Source organism: Moschus berezovskii, chromosome 19 (assembly GCF_049115385.1).
Source record: "Moschus berezovskii isolate FMDL1 chromosome 19, NW_MosBer_1.0, whole genome shotgun sequence".
Classification (NCBI taxonomy): domain Eukaryota; kingdom Metazoa; phylum Chordata; class Mammalia; order Artiodactyla; family Moschidae; genus Moschus; species Moschus berezovskii.
In genome coordinates, this window is record NC_142478.1 from 32,783,417 (window position 1) to 32,808,787 (window position 25,371).

Sequence of the window (25,371 nt, forward strand, 5' to 3'; positions counted from 1 at the left end):
AATACTGGAGTGGGTTACCGTTTCCTTCTCCAGGGGATCTTCCCGACCCAGGGATCGAACCCGGGTCTCCCACATTGGAGGCAGAAGCTTTAACTTCTGAGCCACTAGGGTTGCCCATTAGATTAAGCTAAATAAGCGAACTGAAGGACCACCTCACCCTATCCACTTCCCTACTGCCCCAGTGAGTGCGACTTAAGGAATAACGACACCTTTTGTCTAAAATGTGAAAGAAAATTCTACAGGAGCAGCCTTGGCCAAAACCACTGGGGAGTGGCTACTCGGTGTCCACGAAGACAGCACGTAGATTCCTTTCGCCAAACAATCCCAGGGCGAGTTCTGTGCACTCTCTTGGCGCCAGGAGACTCCAGCTCGTCGCCAAAACTTCTGGGCCGTAGGTTTGCCTGCGCGCCCACGCTCCGGGCTTCTGGACAGGCGTGACGGCATCCATGGGAGAAAAGACACCCCTTTTCGGGGCGCGAAGCGGTTAAAACTATGTTACAGCTTCTCACTAACCACTAGCCCGTGCCCTCTGAAACGTGCCTGAGAGGTCGCCTCAGCAGCCTCCTCAGCGCACGTTGAAACTCTCACACGCAGCGTCGGCGAAGAGGAGGGAGCTGGCATACGCAAACCCAGACCAGGGAAGGGGTGGGGCTCGTGAGCGCATGCGCACAGTCAGAGGACTGGGCAGGCCGTGCCTTCCAAAGGGTTTGCAGAGGAGAGGAGAGCGCGTGGCGCCCCGGAATCCGCGCACGCGCCGTAGCCTCGCCCCGCCCGTGCGCGCGGGCGCGCGCGGCCGGCGCAGCATCTTCTCTTCAGACTCGCCCCGCTCTTGTACTTCAACTAGAGGAGGAGACTGGCGAGAGCAGGGAAGTGTGGGGCGAGGTGGGCGGGGCGTCGCACGCGAGCGCGGCCAGCAAAAGGAAGAGAGAGGGAGAGATCCAAGACAACGTTACCGCGTAAACACCCAATCGGGAGCCGGTCTGACCACGCCCCCTGCCCTCACGTTATTGGCTGGGAAGCCCCATATGGGCGGGGCCGACCGTGGGGTTGGGGAGGGCAGGGGGCGGGGAGGGGGAGGAAGGCGCTGGCGGGCAGTGATGGCGGCGGGTGATGGGGACGTGAATTTAGGCACCCTGGGGAGTGGCAGCGAGAGCAGCAGCGACGGTAGTAGCGAGAACCCGGGCGGCGCGGGAGCAGCAGCAGAAGGGGGCGGCTGGTCGGCAACGGCGTTGGCGCTTCTGACGGGGGGCGGGGAGATGCTGCTGAACGTGGCCTTGGTGGCGCTGGTGCTGCTGGGGGCCTACCGGCTGTGGGTGCGCTGGGGGCGGCGGGGTCTGGGCGCCGGGGCCGGAGCGGGCGAAGAGAGCCCCGCTGCCTCTTTGCCTCGTATGAAGAAGCGGGACTTCAGCTTGGAGCAGCTGCGCCAGTACGACGGGTCTCGCAACCCGCGCATCCTGCTTGCGGTCAATGGGAAAGTCTTCGACGTGACCAAAGGCAGCAAGTTCTACGGCCCGGGTGAGGAGGAGTTGGAAGGGGAGGGGGAGGACCCCCTGCAGCTCAAGCTCGACCCTCTTCTGAAGGGGAGGCCCCTGGGCACCGGGTTAGTTTGCCAGCCTTCTCGACATCTGGACCCCCGAGCCGTATCTGCCGCACCTGAGACGGCCCGCCCCCCACACGCCCCAGCCGCGGGCCCCACCGGTGTTTACCCCTAGAATTCGGATCCCAGTGTCGTCCCAGCAATCAGCTCTGAGTTTTCATCATTTTCCTATCCCATTTCTCCTCTCAGCCTTTTCTTGAGCTGAATTTTTCAAAATCCTTTTAGTTGTCCACAGTCACGCTGGCCCTCAGCCTTTACTGAGCTTTTTGATTTCTGGAATCGTTGGGGGCAGGAAAGAAGGAAGAGTTCTAAAGTAGGGACCTAAAGTTTTAGGCCCTGTAATTCACAACTTTCTTTACTTTTGTGTGTGTGTGTGTGTGTGCGCGCGCCACAGAGCACTTATCTACTTACTACTCCCCATAAGGCCACGTTTAAGTACACGTAGTTCCTAGTCCCAGCCTTCTAGAATCTATTAAATCCGGTCCCATATGCAGCACCTTGACTTTTTTTTTAAAACCGGTTTTGATGTAAAGATGCTTTCCAAGATTAACAGTATATGTGGGATCAGGCTGATCAGAATGCAGATCCTAATAAATACTGGCAAGGTTATTCGCCCTGAGTTTTGGAGGTGGAACTTATATACCCAGCAGGCGTGCTTGTCCAGTTTCTTTTTCTTTTTTTTGTAGCAGGAAGGCAAGTATTCAAATACACGTTGATTATCATTTACTTTGTTTTCACTGAGAAAGAACTTTATGAACAGCTATAAATTCATATCACCATGCACCAGTTCTGTAAGTTAAATGTTACTAAAGCTTTGCTTTCAGAGAACTGTGTATGTAAGGTGGTTGGTTTATAAACCCTTCTTTAACAGTGTAGTTATAGCAAACATTCAGTTCAGACTCATGGAACTTGTTGGCAAACCATAAAATTGAGCAACATTGTACATGCTGCTTGTGTAGTTATTCTGAGCTTTTAAGGAGTTACTACAATAAAAGTAAATAAAATTAGAGACCTATAGTGACCTGTTAGTTGAAAGAGGACGTCCAAGTCTTAAAGTCAAGGGATTGGCAAATCTAAAAACAAGTTGGTTTCCTCTAATCGATTAGTCCATGATGTTTATTGACACCTGCAACTATACACTTATGATTTATTTGCTTAGTGGATGGAAGATATTTTAGAAGTGTTTTGGTTTGTTGTTTGTTAATTGGATTAGAGAAGAGAAATGGGAGATTCTACACCCAGTAACAACAAACGTGTTGAACTATTTCTTAGTTGCTTGTATTTTGTGTGTATATTTACATTCAATCCAACCAAGTCACAGATAGCTTATAAAATACTTGCTTCTTGTATAAAAATGAAAACCAAATGTCTACCCACTCATATCAGCTGAAACAGTTAGTACATTTTTGTTTACTTAAGCGAGTGTGGGTAAGACAGTGGGGCCAAAGGACAATATTTAAACCATCAGACCAAATTAGTTAATTTTTTTTAATCAAGAATTTACACAGTATTATGTATTCAGTGATTAGAAATTGTGTACAGGTTTAGGTTTTTAATAGAGAACTTACCCAAACTAAAAACTCTGCTTTTGTAGCCCCTATCTATACGGACAGTGAAGCAACCAAGTGTTTAGTGCAAAGAAGCATATCAGTCCTCACACATTAATGCCTTGCCACTATCTGAAAATAGCTAAGAGAGACAGCCATGGACACAATTTGGCAGCACCCAGTGGCAAATGTTCTGCAACAGAAATTTTTAAATTAAGATGAGAGTCACAGTTATAATATAGATAGCCTTTGTGTGGCTTGAGCCAGTGAGGGGGTTCCCCTCAGATGAAAACAGAGGACTCAGTTTTAGGTTAGCTTTCACTGATTTCCAGGTCCTTCCTGATGAAGAGGCAGAGTGATACTCCATTATTTCATTCTAAGTAGTTTTGAACAACCTAAACAGATATTTGGAATATTTTTTTTTTTTTGAAAGGAACCTTAAAGTTAGCCAGATCAGCTTATGGATTTGGAATGTATTTCACATTAAGAGGAGATCTAACATTTCCCAGAAGTCTTGAAGCAAAATTTCGGGCTATAAAACAAATTCAGTTTTTATTTTAATTTTTTTCATCCTCAAATCAATTAAGGAATTTTGTAGCAGAGTAATTCAGAAGTAAAAATCCTTATATGAGACTTCGTAGCGTGAAAGAATGAGTTTAGGGAGTCTAGCCAATATCCACTCCCAGTTCTCAATAATGGTTTTAGAGTTAAAAGATTGTTTGTGAGGTTTTTTCTGTGTTGAAGTTATTTTTATTTTTAGTCATAATTTTTAAAGTTTGAGTTCTTAAAAATGTAAATGTTGGCAGTTTAATTTAGTGGAGTAAACAGACATTGGGAAACAATTGGCATTAACTACATTTGTCAATATTAAGTTTAGTAACAGTTCAGGCACTTGGCCAGTGTGTGAGGAAAGTGATCATGTAAGAAAGAATATGGGAGGAGAAAGGAAGCAGATTTGTTAAGCAGCTCCTACATCAAATCTATTAATTTGTCATCTCCACAATGCTTCAGTGAGGTTAGTGAACATTCCTATCCTTAAGAGAGAGAACTCGAGGTTTAGGAATTTGGGGTAAATTGGCTTGGGTCACACAGACACGGTATTCAAATCCGGATATATTTGACCACAAAGCCTGTCTACTCTATTTCAGATAGACTGCATTCTGAGATAAACTTACATAGAGAAGCTGTTGTTATTTTTATACCCTCTCCTGGTTCCCATAAGGATTTAAGACCTCAGAGAAACATACTTTCATGGCTTTATGTTGTGATGTTCAGTATGGTAGCCACAAGCCACATGAATTGAGTTTCTCCATATTAGCCATATTTCAAGTGCCCAAGCAGTGCACTTTATAGAGCATGTCCATCTTCCCATCGGGTTCTATTCAATAGAATTGATTCTAGAGGTTAGGGTAGAAGGAGGAGGAAACTCCCATTTGGGGCTTATTATCGTTTAATTTCCAGACAGCTCTAGGAGATAAGTAATGTTCCCATTTTACAAATGTGAAAACTGAAACTCAGAGATTTTGCCCAAAATCACGTATCTAGTAAATGGCCAAGCTAGAAATCAAACACAGTCTAACTGGCTTCACAGGCTATGCTTCCTACTGTATCACAGCATAATATAATTTCATGTTTCCAGCATCATAATAGATGAGGAAGACTCATCTATCATTTTAAATATTAATAATTATTAATAATTTGGTGTAATATTTCTGCAGTGGGATTCTAGCAAATTTTTTTTTATTCTTTAGAATGGCTAGAAATTATACAGTTATAGTTTATAATAGTTTGTAATAATTTATTCACATTTCTGGTATTAAGATACATAGCTTCCCCCTTATTCCATGTAGAGTATTCTTTGACATATAAAAAGCTGTAATTTCTCCAACATACCATTTAAATTCCACTGGTAAGAAAAAGAAGTTTGTAAGAAGTACCCCCATGAAATGCCTAATATTTAGGAGATGGGGAAAAGGAGTTCATACACCTTCTATGTGTTCTTCCTCCTTTTTTAACTTCATATTCACGTTAATTTTACTTGTAGTTTGCAAAATTGCAGCTGAAGCAAGAGTTGCAACATATAGACAAACATATTCTATCATGAATGTCCTATTGACACTACCCAACTTTCATCCTAGTCTTTTGTTTTGCAGCCAGCTGGGTCTGTGTTAGGTCTAATGCCCATGCACTTTCATTACCTATCAATCAGGTAAAAGGACCAGCTAAGTTTTCTGATGAATTTTGATACTCTGCTCAAATTTATACAGATTTCTTTTTTTTTTTTTTTTTTGGCTGTGCCATGTGGTTTATAGGATCTTAGTTCCCCAACCAGGGATCAGACCCACCCCCTGTATTGCAAGTTCAAAGTCATAACCACCGGCTTGGCAGGGAATTCCCTTTACTAGTAATTTCTACAGTACCTAGTTGGTAGGCTCCTCTGAGTTCAACATCATTCCATTGTTTTTAATCAAAGAGGGAATTGTATTAAATACTAACACAGTATAAAAGGATAGCTTAAAGCATGTATGAGTCCAGAAGATGTTATTCAGGTTGAAGGAAAGGAGTAGATAAGTTCTTTTCATAGTTCTTTCAACCATGTGGCATAGGTCACTCATCCCCCACATACCTGTGAGATACATCACTAAATAACTGCTGTACAAGAACCAGTATTTTGTCTCAAGATCAATTCTGAGAAGGAGTTACCTGGATTTCATCACACTCTTGCCTAGATAAATGTTTTGAGTAATTCTCTGAGTCTAAAACTTGTGCTTCCCAGCCCTCATGGAGTTTATGTTCTGTTAAGAAAGACAGATAATAAACAATCATTCAATACATGATTATAATAAAGGACTTTATTTATTAGCATTAGATGGTAAAGAGAAGTACTTATTTATGTCGGTTTGTCAAGAAAATGGGGATTGATACTTAAACAAAAACCTGAAGGAACCAGTCTTACAAAGATTGGATGTGTCATTGTTTTGAAGCTATCTAAGCACTAGATCTAGAACTGATACTGTGTTAATCAGAGGAAGAAACATCCTTATCACCTTACTGATTTTCAGATTTGACTTCAAGCTTCATTTGATAACTATTATCTCAGCAGTTCTTTTTCCATCCTTTTAAGCAATCTGTTTTATTTTTTCTTTACAAACAACATAGCTGGATTTTTAAAAATTAAATTTAATGCCAATACTGTCTTTTAACAATTTAATCAGTTTATATTTTTGTCACTACTCGCATATTTAGATTTATTTCTACTGGAAGGCAATGGCAAGCCACTCCAGTACTCTTGCCTAGAAAATCCCATGGATGGAGGAGCCTGGTAGGCTGCAGTCCATGGGGTCGCTAAGGGTCAGACACGACTGAGCGACTTCACTTTCACTTTTCACTTTCACACATTGGAGAAGGAAATGGCAACCCACTCCGGTGTTCTTGTCTGGAGAATCCCAGGGACGGGGGAGCCTGGTGGGCTTCCGTCAATAGGGTCACCCAGAGTCGGACACGACTGAAGTGACTTAGCAGCAGCAGCATCTTACTTAGTAATTTCTTTGTCAACTTTTCTTTGCCTTCTTTTCCACTGTTTTTTCTTAGATGGATTTTTTATTCCACTTTTTCTCCCCTACTGATTTTTGTTATTTCATTTTAGTATAGTTGATTTACAGTTGTGTTAATTTATACTGTACAGCAAATTGTTTCAGTTATACACATACATACATTCTTTTTCATATGCTTTTCCTTTGTGGTTTCTCAGAGGGTATCAATTATAGTTCCCAGTGCTATATAGTAGTACCTTTTGTTTATCCATTCTCTATATACTAATTTGTATCTGTTCATCCCAAACTCCCAATCTCTGCCACCCCCACTCCACCCATCCTTTGGAAGCCAGAAGTCTGTTCTCTGTGTTTGGGAGTCTGTTTCTGTTTCATATCTCCCTGCTAATTTGGATGCATTCTGTTTGTATTCTTTTGGTGACAAGAGTCTTTTCCTTAAATTTTTTCTATAGGCCCTGTCACTCTGAACAATATATGAACGTTAGCCAGACATTTTTGTATGAATTAGAACTGTCACTTTAAAACACTTTACTGCCATTTGACAGAGTATTTCTTAAATATACAAAACAATCGTGTAGACCAGTATGAATGGTGTCCCCTGGAGTTGTGTGGTACACAGCCATATGTTGTGGCCTTGGTTAGAAAGCTTTAACTCTAATCCCTCCCCACTCCATTTTCTATGTTATTTCTATCAGACTTACAGTTTTACTGTAGTTTTTAAAATACTACCCTCAAACTGAATGATAAACTTTTTTTTTAAGAGCCAATTTTCATTTAAATTTACCAGTAGAGTTACCATTTTCTTCATTCACTGTCATTTCTTGCATCTCATACTTTTGTTCAGAGTTCAGTTTTCATTTTAGTGAGGTATATCCTATAGTTTTGTCATTGATAGGAAAAAAATCAATTTCTTTCTGCCCTCACTCAGGAATTATAGTACAGATCCAGTTCCAGTTTAGTCTCTCAGTCGTGTCCCAACTCTTTGCAACCCCATGGACTGCAGCATAAGCCTCTCTGTCCATCACCAACTCCCGGAGTTTACTCAAACTCATGTCCATTGAGTCGGTGATGCCATCCAACTATCTTACCCTCTGTCATCCCCTTCTCCTCCTGCCTTCAAGTCTTTCCCAGCATCAGGGGCTTTTCAAATGAGTCAGCTCTTCACATCAGGTGGCCAAAGTATTGGAGTTTCACCTTCAACATCAATCCTTCCAATGAACACCAGGACTGATCTCCTTTAGAATGGACTGGTTGGATCTCCTTGCAGTCCAAGGGACTCTCAAGAGTCTTCTCCAACACCACAGTTCAAAAGCATCAATTCTTCGGCGATCAGCTTTCTTCACAGTCCAACTCTCACATCCATACATGACCATGGGAAAAACCATAGCCTTGACTAGACGGACCTTTATTGGCAAAGTAATGTCTCTGCTTTTTAATATGCTGTCTAGGATGGTCATAACTTTTCTTCCAAGGAGCAAACATCCATTAATTTCACGGCTACAGTGGCCATCTGCAGTGATTTTGGAGCCCAAAAAAATAATCTGTCACTATTTCCATCGTTTCCCCATCTATTTGCCATGAAGTGATGGGACCGGATGCCATGAACTTAGTTTTTACTTTAACAACGCAAACCTTTAACAGTATTTTAATATATCGAGAGCCTTCCGTATCAGTTTAGAAAGAACTCTGGATTTTTGGAATGTGTGTGTAATTCTGTTAATGAATATATCATTTAATTGTCCATTTTTAATGAATATGTGTTTCCATTCTCTTGTTATTACATACATGCATGCATGCTTAGTCGCTTTAGTCATGTCCAACTCTTTGTGATCCTATGGACTGTAGCCCACCAGGCTCCTCTGTCCATGGGATTCTTCAGGCAAGAATACTGGAGTGGGTTGCCATTTCCTCCTCCAGGGGAACTTTCCTACCCAGGGATCAAACCCATGTCTGCTAGTGCCTTCTGCATTGCAGGCAGATTTTTTACCTACTGAGCCACCTGGGAAGCATGGTATTATGTACATATCATTTCAAAATGTTACTAAAATCATAATTATCTATTAAATATCTAAGAAGTAAAACTACTGAGTCCTAGGTTATGGACATTTTTAATTTGGATACTTCTTTCTAAATTGCCCTCCAGTGATATTGGACCAATTTACACTCACATGAAAATGCCTATTTCTCACTCTCTTGCCAGAAATGTGATATAAAAGTTTTTGGTCTTTGTCAATCTGAGAAATTAAAATAGTATTTCAGTATTATTTTAATTTACATTTCTCTTTTTCTCAGTGAATTTTGGTTAGTTTCGTTTGGAATTTATTTAAGATGTAAGCATCAACTTTTGTTTTTGTTTTCTTACAGAGGGCTATTAGTTATTGCAACACCGTTTATAGAATAGTTTTTTTTTCCCTAATACCTGTAGTTAAGAGATTATCTAGTTTGACCTCCACAATTTTAGGCATGTAAAATTTGCCTCAAATGTAGGGTGTGGCCTCGAACCCAAGTATCTTGGCTTGGAAGAGGTATTTTTCCAGTTTTACCATGCTGCCTTCCCTCTGAAAGTCCTGGGAGTTCCTAGAACCAAGTATAAAAAAGATGTATTAGTTGGATTTCATTTAATCACTTTTATATATGGTTTGATTTGTTCCTAGGTCCATAATAACCATATTTGGAATAAATTACTCAGTGTGCATATGTGCTCAGTTGTGTCCGACTCTTTGCGACCCCATGGAATGTAGCCTTCCAGCTCTTCTGTCCGTGGGATTTTCCAGGCAGGAATACTGGAATGGGTTGCCATTCCCTTCTCCAAGGATCTTCCTGACCCAGGGATCAAACCTGCAGCTCTTGCATCTTCTACATTGGCAGGTGGATACTTTACCACTGAACCACCTGGGAAGCCCTATACCAAGTATTATTAGATTTTTTTTTTAACTTGCTTTAATAATCATCACAGAAGACTATTGTCAAAACATGCCAGAAAATTAGGCTGTTTAACTTTTAATGAATTAAAGTTTGTCTCTGAGCGCTATGGTTTTTATACCATGAAAATAACTAAAATATTCCTTCTGGAATTTTCTTCTCTTCATAAATACTAATGTATTAATAGATATATAATCACCCTAGTAGAAAATTATCTTACATATTTTAGATGTTTACTTTCTCCTGGAATTTTTTTGCTCATTAAATTAGTGTTTTACAATAACCATATGTTGTTCCCTTTTCAAAAATATGTCACTCTGTTATATTTGATTGTATGATAGTAAGCAGTTTCAGGATGCAATAATTGGTAGATTTATTGATTTTTTAACTTAAAAAAATCTGTATTGTAAGTTGTGTTAACTCTTAAAACTGTTCTTGGAATCTGGATTCTAACTAGTATTAGTATAATGTCATTTTGGTATTTTTAACAGTATCATAGAAGGAAGATTTATCTGTAATATGATATCCTAGAATATTTGTTTTATAAATACATTTAAAATAATCTGTCTTGGCTAAATGGGTTCATTTTTTGTAGCAAGAATATTCTTGAAATAGTAAATCTAGTTTTGTATCAGCATTATATTTTAGTTTTTTAGAAGGCAAGAGTATAATCTCCTATTATTACTGAAATGTTAATGTTTAAATGAACCTTAATAGTTAAAACAATCTGATTAGTTTATATAAGCTAGCCTTTTATTTTTTTATAAATTATACCAAAAGACCTAAGAGCATTTAAAATGTGCTTTCCTTAGGTAGCTCTCTGTTGTTATAGTATTATGGATAGCCAAGAGTAGTCACCAAAATATTAGAATCATAACATTTAGGTCAGTTATGTAAGGGGGTAGTGGAAATGGGAGGTATTACTGAACTCTCAGATAGGATTCTGATTGTGTTAGAGATGCAGAGGAATATACTTTAACTGGACCTCAAATCTTCCTTTCTCAGCAGGTCATCCTTTCCAACTCTAGTTCTTAGTCTCAATATTACATTCTTTATGATCTTACAGGAAAAAGAAAACTATTTTCAAAAAGACCTTTTCAGAAGTTAAATACTTCCTGTGGGAAATTTGAAATATGTGGAGAGGTCATTCTTTTCAATAGTTAACAGAACATCATTTTGTCTAGGATTAAGCTTGCATTATTAACTGTTGCCTCTAGTTCACTCTTAAGTTAGTCAAACCAAAAAACAGCATTCCCTCTTAGGGAAGTTGGCAGGAGATTTTACACTGGTATGTTATCCATATACTCAAAGATGGAGGTTCTTATGACTTCTGTTTTTATAGTGATCATCTTTTCGTCTCTCCTTTTTACCATTTGGATGTGTTTAAGGTTGATGAAGTATCCTCAAGTAGATTGACTTTTGTAGACCAGGCAGGTAAATACTATATAACATAATGCTAAGAAAAGCTGTTGATTTCTACACCTTTTTTTGGTTAATGTTCTTCCATTTTAAGAGGTATTTTAAAATAGCCATTCCCCTGAAATTTTGTGATTAGTGAAATGCTCCAGTTTTCAGGGTTGTCATTTCATCTTTGGGTTTGTGGATCCTCTGTTTTCTCAAGATGGACTGTGTTTGGTGTAGTTGGAAAAGTGGTTGATTCTGTTATTAATTTTAGGCAAGTCATTGAATACCTCTGCATCTTTTCATCTGCAAAGAAGGGAGGGCAAAACTATCCCTCTACTTTGCGATACTATGAGAAGGAAGTGAGATTGCAAGGAAATTCTTCAAAAAGTTGAAATTCTCATTTTCTACTTGTAGTTTTTTATTGCCTTAATCAGTTTTATTTTTTCTTTTGTGTTTGACTCATCACTGTTTTAAGTTTGTAAGCATTGGTCCAGTCAGCATTAAGATTTTTTTGGTCATTATTGTTTCTTAAGAAAATATTAGTGTTTTATATGTATATATATTTTTTCCATCTCTTGAAAACAGCCATTGCCACGTGGAGTTATACCACAGAAAAACTAAATGCTTTAAGGTAGACCACTTTTCTTCCCTTGGGACTGTTCTTGCTTAATTTTAGTGTTTTGTTTTTTTTAAACTTTTTTAAAAGTTTTTAAAAAACTTTTTTTTTTTAAAAACTTGCTTAGTTTTAAAAGTTAATGTTGGAAATTCCCTGGCAGTCCAGTGGTTAGGACTGAGTGCTTTCACTGCTGGCGCTGGGGTTCAGTCCCTGGTTGGGGTCTTGCAAGTCACGTGGCTTGGTCAAAAAAAGCAAATGTTAACATTTCTTATTTTTTAAAAAAAGAAGAAATAATGTCATTTGCAGCAACATGATTGGACCTGGAGATTATCATAAATTAAGTAAGTGAGAAATATCATATGATATCACTTATATGTGAAATCTTTAAAAATGACACAAATGACATACAAATGACAAACAAATACAGACATAGAAAACAAACTTATTGTTACCAAAGGGGATGAAGGGAGAATAAATTAGGAGTTTGGGCTTAATGTGTATATACACTACTACATAAAAGCTTCCCTGGTAGTTCACTACCTGCAATACAGGAGACCTGGGTTCAGTCCCTGGGTCGGGAAGATCCCCTGGAGAAGGAAATGGCAGCCCACTCCAGTATTCTTGCCTGGAGAATCCCATGGACAGAGGAGTCTGGCGAGCTACAGTCCATGGGGTCACAAAGAGTCAGATATGACTGAGCAACTAAGCACAAGCACAATTTAAAAAACAGGACCTAGTGCAGCACAAAGAACTGGATTCTATCTTATAATAACCTATAATGGAAAAGAATCTATATATACTTCTTAATTTTTTTTTAATTACTTTGCTGTACACTGGAAACTAACATAGCATTGTTAATTAACTATACTTAAAGTTTAAAAAAGAAAAAAAGTTAATGTTTCTCCAAATCAATTAACTCCAACTAACTTCAGATTTTACTTTGTAAAATTTACTCTAAATAGTAGTAAATTTCTTTATCTTAAACATTTAAATAAATACCTTTTTGAATGTCAGTTGAGATGATGGGCAATGTTTGAAAGTTACAAATATTGACCAGTTGTAAGTAGTGTCCCATTTTCTTATATAGAAGACAAATTTAGAAATAGAAAATGGTAGCCTAAGTTTATATTAATAGGTATATCCATTCAGTGAGAAAATGCATAACCATTAAATGAGAATTGTGATAGTCACCTAATATTAAGGAGCAATATGGAAAGTACTTAAGAATGGGAAAGCAGGATAAAAAAGTACTTTACTGGAAGTATTACCTTTATTTTTGTGTTAATATATTATTGCCTAATAATGGTCCTTAAATTTATTGCTAAGGCTCCTTTTTTTTTCCATGCAATAAACTTTTAGAGAATAAATTTTACTAACTCATTCCTAAAACTCATTAGTTTTCCTAAGTAACCCAGTGAGCTTTATGGTGCAGTAGTCACTGTAGTTCAAACTAAGGTTCATAAATGTTTAGAAATTTTTTAGTTTTCTTATTAAAGGTTTAGATGCTTTTCTGACACATAACCTTCAATTTCCTAAGTGCTTTCAAGTATGAATATGGGTATAATCATTATTTTACTCATTTAAAAATCAGGAAATTTCCTTTTTTTGTACTGTGTACTTTTCATTAGAAAATACTTTACTCTGTTAAATGGACAGTAAGCTTTTTCACTGTCACTCTGTGGCTCATAATAGTTAAGCCAGCAAATTTGATTTTTAAACTGTTTTCTCTACATTTCTTTTGTCATGTATTGATAACTTTTCAGACTCAGGAAAGAAATTTTTATATATAAAATCATGTATTTTGTAAATGTTGTTTATTAGCACATAATTCTTAAAACGTTTTAAACAGGGAAATCTACATGGTCTGTTCTACAAACTAAGATGAAGAAAAAATTAACTCTTAAAAGATTTATATTATAAAAATTGTTTTTTAAAGAGCCAGACTTGGGAATCCTGTGGCAGTCCAGTGGCTAGGGTCCAGGTTCAATCCCTGTTCAGGGAACCCAAGATCCCACAAGCCGTGTGGCATGGCCAAAAATAAATAAGTAGCCAGGCTTAACCAATTAAATGAAGTAAAACTTTCCTCTCCATTCCCCAGAAACTTGCTACTATTAAGTACCTGGTTTGTATTCTTCTGGTGCTTTTTTCATGCAATACAAATATGGGTTAAATGTGCATATATATCTTTTTTTAGTTCAAAGGAGGTCATACTATGGACTTTCTCTCATGGCCCAGTGGTTGAAACTATGCAGCAGGGGGCACAGGTTGGATCTCTGGTTTAGGAACTTAAGTTCCAACATGCCATACAGTGCAGCCAAAAAAGAATAAAAAATAAAAATAACTAAATAAATCATACTGTGCAATCTAATTGCTTTTTTCAGTTACTATATCATGGACTTCTTTGTGCATCTGTGCATACAGAGTTACCTCATTCTTTTTTATAGCTATGTACTATTTCATTAAAGTAATGACCTATAATTTATGTAAGCAAATTCTTGATATAGAAAATTCGGTTGTTTGGATTTTTGGCTGTTAGTATGTGTTTATTTTGTTCCTACTTTATGTCAGGCACTGTGGTAAGCATTGAAGATACAGAGACGTGCAAGAGAGTTGCTGCTCTCAAGGACGCACTTTGGGAATGACTTGCTTCTGGTAGCCATTCCTCCCTAGACAAGGTGGTTCCTGATTCTTTACACTAATTGTGTCCTTGTAGCCATATATATATCTAGCCAATGTTCTGGTGATTATTTTTAGATGCCACAACTAATTAACAGTAATCAGTAAGGCATCATTTCCTTTCAAGAAAACTGGCTTCCAAACTTAACTCTTCTAAGTTTCCTCTTCTCTCTAATACCTCACAGTCTTCATCTTTAAATAAAGTTTTTTTTTAATATCTAAAGTAATTGAAATATAAATTTTCAGTGAAAAACTTTACTTTGGTCAAAAGGTGGATTTCTAAGAAATTTCTTCTCATTATCCTATTTAGTGTCAGTGCATGTTTTGAAATTAAGGCTGAGTACCAGATAAGAGTCATGAGGTTTCTTTAGACATTTTCCTTTGAGACATTCTAAAATATTTTTAGATAATCTAATTTCTTTTTTTTCCCCAGCGGGTCCATATGGAATATTTGCTGGTAGGGATGCCTCCAGAGGACTGGCAACATTTTGCCTAGATAAAGATGCACTTAAAGATGAATATGATGATCTCTCAGATTTGAATGCTGTACAAATGGAGAGTGTTCGAGAATGGGAAATGCAGTTTAAAGGTACCTTCATTTTGTTGGGTTCTTTACAAACACTAAATTTATGGCCAAAGAAAGTACATACCATTTCATTACTCTTTAAGAGCCTAAGGATGCTATCTGTTTTCATTGCCATCATTATTTGATGATAAACATAGCTATCAAAACGATTGTTACATGTGCTTATTGTTAATAAAATCCATATTTAAAAATTCACTTGTTACAAACTGTAAAATTTACAAAACTTTGACATCTTTAGTCTTATAAGGCTTGTTCATTAAGATAGAGTTTTTGAAACATAGGTTTATATTTAAAACTGAATTGATTACTGATACTGAACTTTAGTTTACTTTTAAATAATTTAATTGATCTTACCTTCAAACCATAAAGGAACAATGTCATTCTCCTTCATTATATGCCTGTGACATCAGTTTTTACTGCCTCAGTGAACACTCTGGACTGCTACTTATGTGACTTATGGATCCCTTGAAATAGCTCTTCTGGCTTCTTGGCACTTGTACTGGTTCTCCTGAACCAAGCAGTCCTCCTATTTCATCCTCTTGATTTGTCAGTTAATTCACTTAAACTCAGCTCAGAATCCTGGCCAAGAAATGACTAAATATTACCATGGACATAACAATGGGCATAACAGTGTTCTAAATTAAACACATGGTAACATAAAAACAAGTGATGTCACATCTAAGAAGAGTGTTTAATGGGAGAAAGAAAAATAATGTACTGAGAGTCACATATCGGGACCTCAGAAAACACAAGATAATAAGTAAAAGTGAATTTTCATCTGTTGGTTTGGTTTGTTTTCTTAGGGACTACTACATTTGTTACATTTTCTCCCGAAGAATATGTCCTGGTTGGATTTACTTTCCATGTGATTTTCCACCTCATATTCTTCTCCCTACTTCTTCAGCCCCAGGAAAGTCACCATTAACTTTTTTAAGATCGTCTCACTGTTGGAAATGCCCTGTGTTGCCACCTTATTTATTTAATTACAATAATTACAATTACTTTGGGTTATTAAATTTAAAGATCTGCTCTGAGACTAAGTGCACATTAGAGGTAAACCAGTTTCAAAGTACATGTCATCAGACTTATTCCACGAGCCTGGCATGGGTCCTGGACTCACATATATTTTTAAATATCTTCAAGTGATTCTGAGGCAGTGTCCTTGATTAAGAACTGGTTGTATGAAACACTCTCCTCCAAAGCACAAGTCCGAAGTTTTATAAGTTCCCTGATCCTGTTTTCTTTTGTTCAAGCCTTACATGAGTATAAAAAAACTGGACAAGGTAAACGATAGGGAAAACTTACCTTATTCTCTATGACTAAAAGGAGCATACACCTTCCCTGCTGTATAATGGAATCGTGAAACAAATTTGATTGCTACTGATTTTCTTTTGATGTATCTTTCAGAAAAATATGATTATGTAGGCAGACTCCTAAAACCAGGGGAAGAACCGTCAGAATATACAGATGAAGAAGATACCAAGGATCACAATAAACAGGATTGAACTTTGTAAACAACCAAAGTCAGGGGCCTTCAGAACTGCAATTCTTACTCCCTTTCACAGAATGTCCAGCATCTTTGAGTTTGGTTCACCTGCTGCAAAAAACATTCAACAGATTGTACAAGCTACGTGAGTCTCACTATGAAGATTTGAATACTAGACATTATGTATGCTGCCAGACTCATTTGTTGCAGTTATTTGTAATGTCTGGTGGGGCTTCATCCTGAAAAGAAGGAGACAGGGATATTTTTAACGAGCAAGAGAGTCACAAGATTATTTTCACCTTTTTTCTTTCCCTTTTTTTTTTTTAATCAAAGACAACCTGATACGTATTTGCTACTTGAGTGTGTAAGAGATTTTTTTGAAATCTCTTCAAAAAAAAACCAAACAGCAAAGAATTCCTGTTTCATGTGCTGTGTTTTTGTTTTCGCAGTGAGGAAGAGAGGAGGCCTGGGCAGGAGAGGTGAGGGTGCACGTCGATTTTAAGCAGTTAAGACTACGGAAACAGTAAAATGGGAAACGGGAATCCCAGGCTTTTCTTTCTGGGTTTTGTCAGGGAAAAGAAGAAAACCTTTATTTCTAAGAAATCTTTGGAAATTAGAAAAATGGATTTCAGGTGGATTTAAGTCAAAGCTAATTCCCCAACAGCAAGATCATTTGAAACTAGTTTTTATCCCTTTCCTTCCCCTAGATCAAATCAATATTAATTGTGCCTTATTTCACTTACATAGACTTGAATTATTTTTAGGGAAAGCCCCTATGTGAATTCTGAAGTCACTACAAGCAGCATTGAGACTGAAGTTGGAATAGTCTGTTGACTGCAAAACCTTGATGTCATTCTGTGTATATAGAATGTAAAAGGAATATTCAGTGTTACTGCCATATGTATGTTAATATACACAAACTTAATTAGCATTATAATGGCCAAATGCATTCCCCCATGCTTTTCTCTTTTAAAAAAAAGAAATTGAAAAATCAAAACCTCTGTCCCCTAACAGCTGCCTGTTTTTAAGAGTCTTGACTCTCACATCTCACTGGTGTGGGTGCATGGGGCTGTAGTATGGATGTCGTGTGGGTGTGTCTGAGTGTGTGTGAGAGCGCCTTGGAAGGGACTCTGTAAATACCCGTACCGTTTTAATAAAGCATGTACAATAAACCAAAATAAGCTTGAGTTGGACTTTATATACAGACTGTAAACCAGTGCATTATAATATGGTAGTCAAGATTGTGTATTTGATTCAAGATAAGGAAAAATCTTGGAATGAAAGGCAGACACTGGTTAACCAAGTTGTACACATTGTACCACATTCACTGTAACTTTAGGAAGAAATTCCACTTTGTGGAACATTCTCAAGAGATCTGAGATTATTCAGGTAAGAATTGATATATTAAAATGTACATATTTTTACTTTATATTTTGATGCCAACTGATTATACTAGAAGTAATAACACTTCAGGTGGTAGTTACTGGACACAAAGGATATACTGATAGGTTTTAAATTCTGTTGTTTGAAAATGCTCTTATTGAAAAGCCCTATATATGTCCATTATTTCATCATATCATGACTGTTTAGGTTCTTAATTGGAGACAGGTTATACCCAAAAAGACAATTTTATTTAATAAGTCACCAGTTAGAGAAAAGAATTCTCCTGCTGTATGAGTATAATATATGCGGAAGCCATCAAAGAAAGAGGAAATTTTAATTGCAATAATAAGCTAAAGTATGTAAAATACTACATTCTATTGTATTCAGTCTTGGAATGTTTTGTAGAAAATGATGAGTTTCAGCCAAATCTTTGCTGAAGGCTGGTTGCAACAACTGAAGAGTGTTGGTAAATGCCTTGTGTGTTTTTATGTAAAATATTTTCTAAACAGATTTGTTAAAAGTACGTGTCCTCTGGAGTAAATTGATATTGAGATATATATATATAATGAATCATTTCAGCCTAAAGTAAATCTACACTTGTGAATAGAGAAACCCTAAATATTCATGCAGTAAAAATTATGCAGTCTGTTAAGAAAAATGATTAATTTTGTGTTTTGGACTTGAAATAAACAGTGTTCTATGGACAATTCCTCAATTTCAGTTGAGTGTTCTCATTCTCAGGTAGTTTAATGGGCAGTCATTGAGTATGGGGACGGGAGCTGTGGTGACTGGTGTTGCTGCTGTTCCCACCACCCCTTAACAACGATTTCCCCAAACTTCCTGGTTATTAGAACCACTTGAGGTTCTTAAAATACAAATTCTTGGTCCCCAGTCCAAACCTGCCATCCAGTGAGCCAGAATGGAAAAAGTGAGTCTCAGACTGGAAGGAGTCCCTTGGGTAATGCTTATGGTCAGGCACAGTTGAGAAACACCACACCAGTTTTTTCAAGTTATACAATTGACCTTTGAACAAGGGTTTGAACTGTGTGAGTCCACTTTTATGCAGGATTACTATAGGCAATAAATAGTACAGTACTTCATGATCGACATTTGGTTGAATTTGTGGTCATGGAACTGTAGATTTCAGGGGGCTGTAAGGGGAATTTCTGTCAGCACAGGTTGATAGCTCTAAACCCCCACATAATGTTCAAAGTTCAGCTGAATTGCCTGTCTGTGTCTTCTACTTGAAATAGACTTAACCTTTGAACAATTTTGGTCTGATTCCCTGTATTCATTTTTTTTGTTTCATTCCCTAAACATCCATAGTGTTTCTGAGTAAAAAATGAGATTTCACATAAAAATGTAGTGTGTGATTCTTTTTTAAATAGTTTTATTCTCTTCAGTTTTTTATTTTTTGATAGTGTCTTCAAGTTAGCATTATGTTTCCCAAATAAAGACTATACTGTTTGTACTAGCCAGTTTCTCTTCATTAGAAAGTGAACCCATTCAGATTACAGGTCAAGTTTTTTAAAACTTTGACTGTGGTGCTAATGGTTACTTATGTTTTCTTGATAGTGATTCTACCTGCCTTCTTTGAAATCTGCAGAGTCTAACACATTTACCCCCACCTATGATCTAGAAAGCAAAAGTTAATATATTGAACTAGTACTGGGAGAAATTATTATGTTGAAAACTTGAGATAAATCAGACTCCTCACCCAAGTAGTCCGTTTACATCTTGATAACTGAGAAGTGCAGCACATTGCTAGACATAGATGTCGCTGGCATGTTAACAATGTATAGCCTTGCATACACTGTGCCTTTATGGATTAGAATAAGCTGGTAAGGAGGAAACTTAATTTGCAAAGACATCTGTACCCCAGTACTTATAGCAGCATTGTTTACAATAGCCAAGACATGGAAGTAACCTAAATGACTTATCGACAGATGAATGAATAAGGATGTGATATATATACATGGAATACTACTCAGCCATAAAAAAGATGATATAAATGAAGTTGTTTGCAAAACAGATCTACAGACACAGAAAACAAACATCGTTACCAAAGGGGAAGGGAGGAGGGAATAAATTAGGTGTTATTAACATATACACATAGAGAAAAATAAGAACCTGTAAAGCACCAGGAAGTATATTCAATAGGTTGTAATCTATAATGGAAAATAATTTGAAAAAGTATATATACATAATGTATATGTATAACTGAATCTATTGTACACTTGAAACTAACAACATTGTAAATTACACTTCAGTTTTCTTAATGGTTAAAAAAATAAGTTGGTAATACTAAATAGTTTTTAAATGTGTAAGTTGCTTTGAGCATAATGAAAATAAGTTACTGAAATGAGCATGGTTCTTTTCCTCTAATGAATTAAAAGTTGCAAATGTTCATTTGTAGCTTTTGAGTATGTATGTTCCATTAAGGTCAGCTATCAATCTGCTGCTGCTGATCATTCTGCTAGATGATAGTAATCACAGAGTATGATCTATTTGTTGTGGCAAGAAGTTCAAATGAAATCCACCCAACTTCCTTACTGTTTTTAGGCAAAATTCATCATTCCCAGGTAATGTCAGAAAAGCCTGAAACTTCTCAGATACACTTGTGAGTTACATTTCTAGGAGACACTGGGCTAGATATTTCAGGTTTGTATTTTACCATCAATGGTGACAGAACATTAGGAGTACTTATGATTACAACATTCAAGAAAGCACTTAACATGCTGTGAACACTGTTTATTCACAAGAGATTTTTCTGTCTTACTGTATATACAGAGAGTCCAACTAAACCAAATTATTATAAAGTTTAAGAAAACTGGTAAATTGTTGCATTTTTCTTTTGCAATCATGATTTTTAGTGGCTGCATAGTATTGTTAGTGAAAATGCAGGATATTACATGGTATGCTGCCAGTTGGGTTAAAGAGCAATGTTTGGAAGATAAATCAACAGACTATGCATTTTCCCATTTATAAAAGTAATATATGTTTAGTATACAGAAGAAGATTAAGAAAATGAGAAGCAAAATTAGTTTATGCAGAGTACATGAGAAACGCTGGGCTGGAAGAAGCACAAGCTGGAATCAAGATTGCCGGGAGAAATACCAATAACCTCAGATATGCAGGTGACACCACCCTTATGGCAGAAAGTGAAGAGGAACTCAAAAGCCTCTTGAGGAAAGTGAAAGAGGAAAGTGAAAAAGTTGGCTTGAAGCTCAACATTCAGAAAACTAAGATCATGGCATCTGGTCCCATCACTTCATGGGAAATAGATGGGGAAACAGTGTCAGACTTTATTTTTGGGGGCTCCAAAATCACTGCAGATGCTGATTGCAGCCATGAAATTAAAAGACGCTAACTCCTTGGAAAGTTACGACCAACCTAGACAGCATATTAAAAAGCAGAGACATTACTTTGCCAACAAAGGTCCATCTAGTCAAGGCTATGGTTTTTCCCGTGGTCATGTATGGATGTGAGTTGGACTGTGAAGAAAGCTGAGTGCCAAAGAATTGGTGCTTTTGAACTGTGGTCTTGGAGAAGACTCGAGAGTCCCTTGGACTGCAAGGAGATCCAACCAGTCCATCCTAAAGGAGATCAATCCTGGGTGTTCATTAGAAGGACTGATGGTAATGGTGAAACTCCAGTACTTTGGCCACCTCATGTGAAGAGTTGACTCATTGGAAAAGACTCTGATGCTGGGAGGGATTGGGGGCGGGAGGAGAAGGGGACGACAGAGAATGAGATGGCTGGATGGCATCACCAACTTGATTAATATGAGTTTGAGTGAACTCCAGGAGTTGGTGATGGACAGGGAGGCCTGACGTGCTGGATTCATGGGGTCGCAAAGAGTTGGACACAACTGAGCGACTGAACTGACTGAATTTAAGCAATCTGTTAAACTAATTTAATCTCTTAAACTAATCTTCCCACATCTCTTTTTTTATTTTTATTTTTTGGCTGCACTAAGTGGCTTGCAGGGTCTTAGTTCCCTGACCAGGGATTAAACCTGCATCATCATCAGTAAAAGCTTGGAGTCCTAAACACTTAGATACCCATCTGATCATGCTGGACATCTGTACCTGGAACCTCAACATGAATGCATCCTTTTCCTCCCAGACTTGCCTCTGCTCTCATGTTCTCTTAACAGAGAGCTACTGCTATTTACTCTTCCTGGCTTGTCTCCCTACCTCTCTACTAGTTCTCATCAAGGTCATTGTCCCTATCCGCAATCTGAAATAAATTTGACCTCTTTGTACCTCAAGGCCTTAAGTGACGACACCTTCCAATTTCAAGACAGGGAGGGCTTAGGCCTCTTCATCAGTTCCCACTGAACTATTACATAAAATGACTAGTAGCTTCCAGAATATACCTCTAGCTACTTACCCACTCCATTCTTCAGTCTATATTATTCTCTTCCCCACATCTTTCCAAATTTTAACTGCCCTCCTAGCTAATTGGCCCAGTCATAGAGACTCAGGCTCACACTCATTGCCCCCAGACTGAATTAGAGAGCCCCAGTTCCATGGCTCCAAGTATCACAGGTAATTCTGTATCACTGAATTCACTATTGTGCTGTAATCATCTGTCTTCCCTGATAAACCAGGGACCAGAGCATACCCATATTTTAGGCCCAGTGTTTTTCCTAAGGGCTTCCCTGGTAGCTGAGCTGGTAAAGAATCCACCTGCAATGCAGGAGACCCTGGTTTGATTCCTGGGTTGGGAAGATCCCCTGGAGAGTGGATGGACTACCCCCTCCAGTATTCTTGGGCTTCCCTAGTGGCTCAGACAGTAAAGAATTTTCCTGCAATGTGGGAGACCTGGGGTTGATCCCTGGGTTGGGAAGATCCCCTGCAGGAGGGCATAGCAACTCACTCCAGTATTCTTGCCTGGAGAACCCCCCAGGACAGAGGAGCCTGGTGGGCTACAGTTCATAGGGTCACAAAGAGTCAGACAGGACTGAGCGACTAAGCACACTTTCTAAACTTAGTACAGTGCTAACTAGACACATAATTTCAGAATTTTTTGTTAAGTTCATAAAATGAGAGGGTAGACTAAATAAATTTTAAATGAGGGCTCCAAGGAAATATTAAGAACTGAGGCTTACCTGCTCCCAGCTGAGGCTGCTGAGGTGCCTCAGTCCACTGATACATGATTTTCTACCATTTCTTGGCAAAAATGGCAACCAGTGATGCTGTTCTGAAGTGATTGTAGCAGAAAGGTGCAGAAGCAGATCAAATTATTGAATATCTTAAGCAGCAAATTGCTCTAATTAAGGAGAAAGCAATTTTGCAGACAACTTTGAGAGAAGAAACTGAATTGAAAATGCTAAATTGAAGAAAAATTGAAGGATTGAAATGAGCTAATTAAGGCAGAAATTCAAAATGGAGTAAAATACCATTTCCATCTGGTATTCCACTAAAAGCTGATTCTACAGTTTCTGAAAATGAGACAATCTATACCAATAACAACCATATCTTCTGGTGCTAAAGAGCAAATAGAGGAGGAGGAGAAAAGATGAAAGAGAAAACTGAAAAGAAAGAAGAGAAAAAGGAGAAAAAGCAGCAACCAGTAGCTGACTCTAAGCCTGTTGATGTTTCCCCATCTGGATCTTCGAATTGGGTGTATCATCACTGCCAGAAAACATCGTGATGCAGATTCTTTGTGTGTAGGTGAAGTAGATGTTGGAGCCCCAAGAACAGTGGTCAGTGGCCTGGTGAAGCATGTTCCTCTTAACAGACGCAAAATCAGATGGTGGTTTTACTTTGTCTCAGGCAATGGTGATGTGTGAAAGTTCACCAGAGAAAGTTGAAATCTTGGCACCTCCTAATGGATCTGTTCCTGGAGACAGAATTACTTTTGTAAGAAGCTTGGCAAAGTAACTTTTTTCTTTTGAGCAGATGTATATAGCACATTCTTGGGAAGGCCATGTGGAAGGATGCTCTCCAGCCCAGTCAAATGATCCAATCCCACTATTATCTTAGTCCCCTCTGAGTTTTTTCCTACTTGCCACCCCTCGCTGTACAGAAAACAGCCAAGCACCATGCAGGTCAGTCATCAATGGTGGGCAACCAGAAGGCCATGTTAGAACAAGCGCTGCAAAGGTCATGTACTTGGGGTTGAACTGCAAACAGGTAATGGGGCCTGTGTGTTTGCCATCCAGTACAGCTACTTTTATACCACTCTCTCTATTCCAGCATGGATCTTGCCATCCTCTGAACCAATCATAATAAACTGGGAGTCTGGGATAAACGAGGCCTCCAATGTGACAGCCTTGCTGTTAGCATAACCCCGCAAACATATGCATCACCACTCCCTTGAATGCATCAATCAGATGGATGAAGCTGCCATTGGTAGAGATGAAGATGAGCTTGCCATCATTGCTGAACTTAAGCCCTGTCCACTCACAAGTCCAATCATACTGCATCTTAAATGTCGCAAATGGCCCCTTATCAAAAGAGCAAAGATCATAAAGTTTGACCATTCCAGAATTGACACCTGCAGCAAAAATTAATCCTTCTGGATCAAAAGAAAAAACTGGCTTGCCCTGTAGATGCATGAGACCCTTGAAGTTAGGAGAGCAGAGATCCCAGAGCCGAATGGTCTTATCAAGAGGTCCAGAAATGAAAGTGTCATCCACAGGTGACATGGACAAGGCTACCACCCTCATGCTATGTTCAGGAAAGTACCTGATATATTTTTTGTCATGCAAGACAGGTAACGAATAGTATCGTCTCTTTTGTTAGAGCTGTAAACTACTGTATTTGCTGCATGAGTGTATCTGATGAGATCCACGCTGTATTTCTTACTGTACAGGGTTCTCTTTGGTTTGCCCTCCTGGCAGAGCACCATGGAGTCGTCGTTGCTGCTCGAGACGACCATTTCACCGTTGGGACTGAAGTGAAAGCAGTTGATCTGGTCAGAATTTTTGTGGAACACCTTGGCGACACAGAAGCTCCACAGCATGCTGTCAGTCAGCTTCATGGCAGCAGTTGCCTACCATGACAAGGAGCTGAATCCTAAGAAGAAGATTTCGGACCAGATCTAGCCTGATCTTTACACTCATGATGAATGCGTGGCTACATACAAAGGCGCTCCCTTTGAGGTGAAAGGGAAGGGAGTGTGTAGGGCTCAAACTATGGCCAACAGTGGAATAAAATAAACCAGTTTCTGAAATACATTAGAGAAAACAATAAAAAGAAATACATTTGTCACTCATACCTAAAATAAAAAAAGAGAGAACTGAGAAAAGAGCCTAAGAGCTACATCAGAGCAGCACATCTTCTTTCTTTCGTTTGTAGGCTTACAAATAAGTTTGAAAAGGTTTTTGTGCTATTAAAAAAAAAATGTGAGAAAATCACTGGACTAGATAATCTCTAGTACCCTTTAGTTTATAAATACAATTCAAGGGAAGAACCATATAATCTTATTCACATCTAGCAATGCTATATGACAGCAGAATACAGATTCGTCTTCATGACACAGTTAGATCAAGGCACAAGCAGCATAGAGCAATTTTGGCTTAAGTGCCTATTTAAACAAAATTTGCAGGAAAAACAGCTTACAGGCTTCACAGAAGAGATGATCAAAGGAA

General features: G+C 38.3%; 1 protein-coding gene and 2 pseudogenes across 1 annotated transcript; 2 read left to right on the plus strand and 1 right to left on the minus strand.

Moving 5' to 3' along the window:
- Nucleotides 1-904: 904 nt before the first annotated feature.
- On the plus strand, nt 905-17,566 carry PGRMC2 (progesterone receptor membrane component 2). Its single transcript, XM_055404733.2, has 3 exons — nt 905-1,515; nt 14,747-14,902; nt 16,307-17,566. The coding sequence occupies exons 1-3, from the start codon at nt 1,026-1,028 to the stop codon at nt 16,402-16,404; spliced, it is 744 nt and encodes a 247-aa protein (XP_055260708.1). The 5' UTR covers nt 905-1,025; the 3' UTR covers nt 16,405-17,566.
- A 5,362-nt stretch (nt 17,567-22,928) lies between these two features.
- On the plus strand, nt 22,929-24,939 carry LOC129542548 (aminoacyl tRNA synthase complex-interacting multifunctional protein 1-like; annotated as a pseudogene).
- LOC129542547 (WD repeat-containing protein 82 pseudogene) lies at nt 23,640-24,761 on the minus strand (annotated as a pseudogene).
- Nucleotides 24,940-25,371: the final 432 nt, after the last annotated feature.

Coding starts and splice junctions, on each gene's coding strand:
- PGRMC2 (XM_055404733.2), top strand. CDS start 1,026: ATGGGCGGGGCCGACCGTGGGGTTGGGGAGGGCAGGGGGCGGGGAGGG. Junction 1,516..14,746: donor CAGCAAGTTCTACGGCCCGG/GTGAGGAGGAGT, acceptor TTTTTTCCCCAG/CGGGTCCATATGGAATATTT. Junction 14,903..16,306: donor ATGGGAAATGCAGTTTAAAG/GTACCTTCATTT, acceptor TGTATCTTTCAG/AAAAATATGATTATGTAGGC.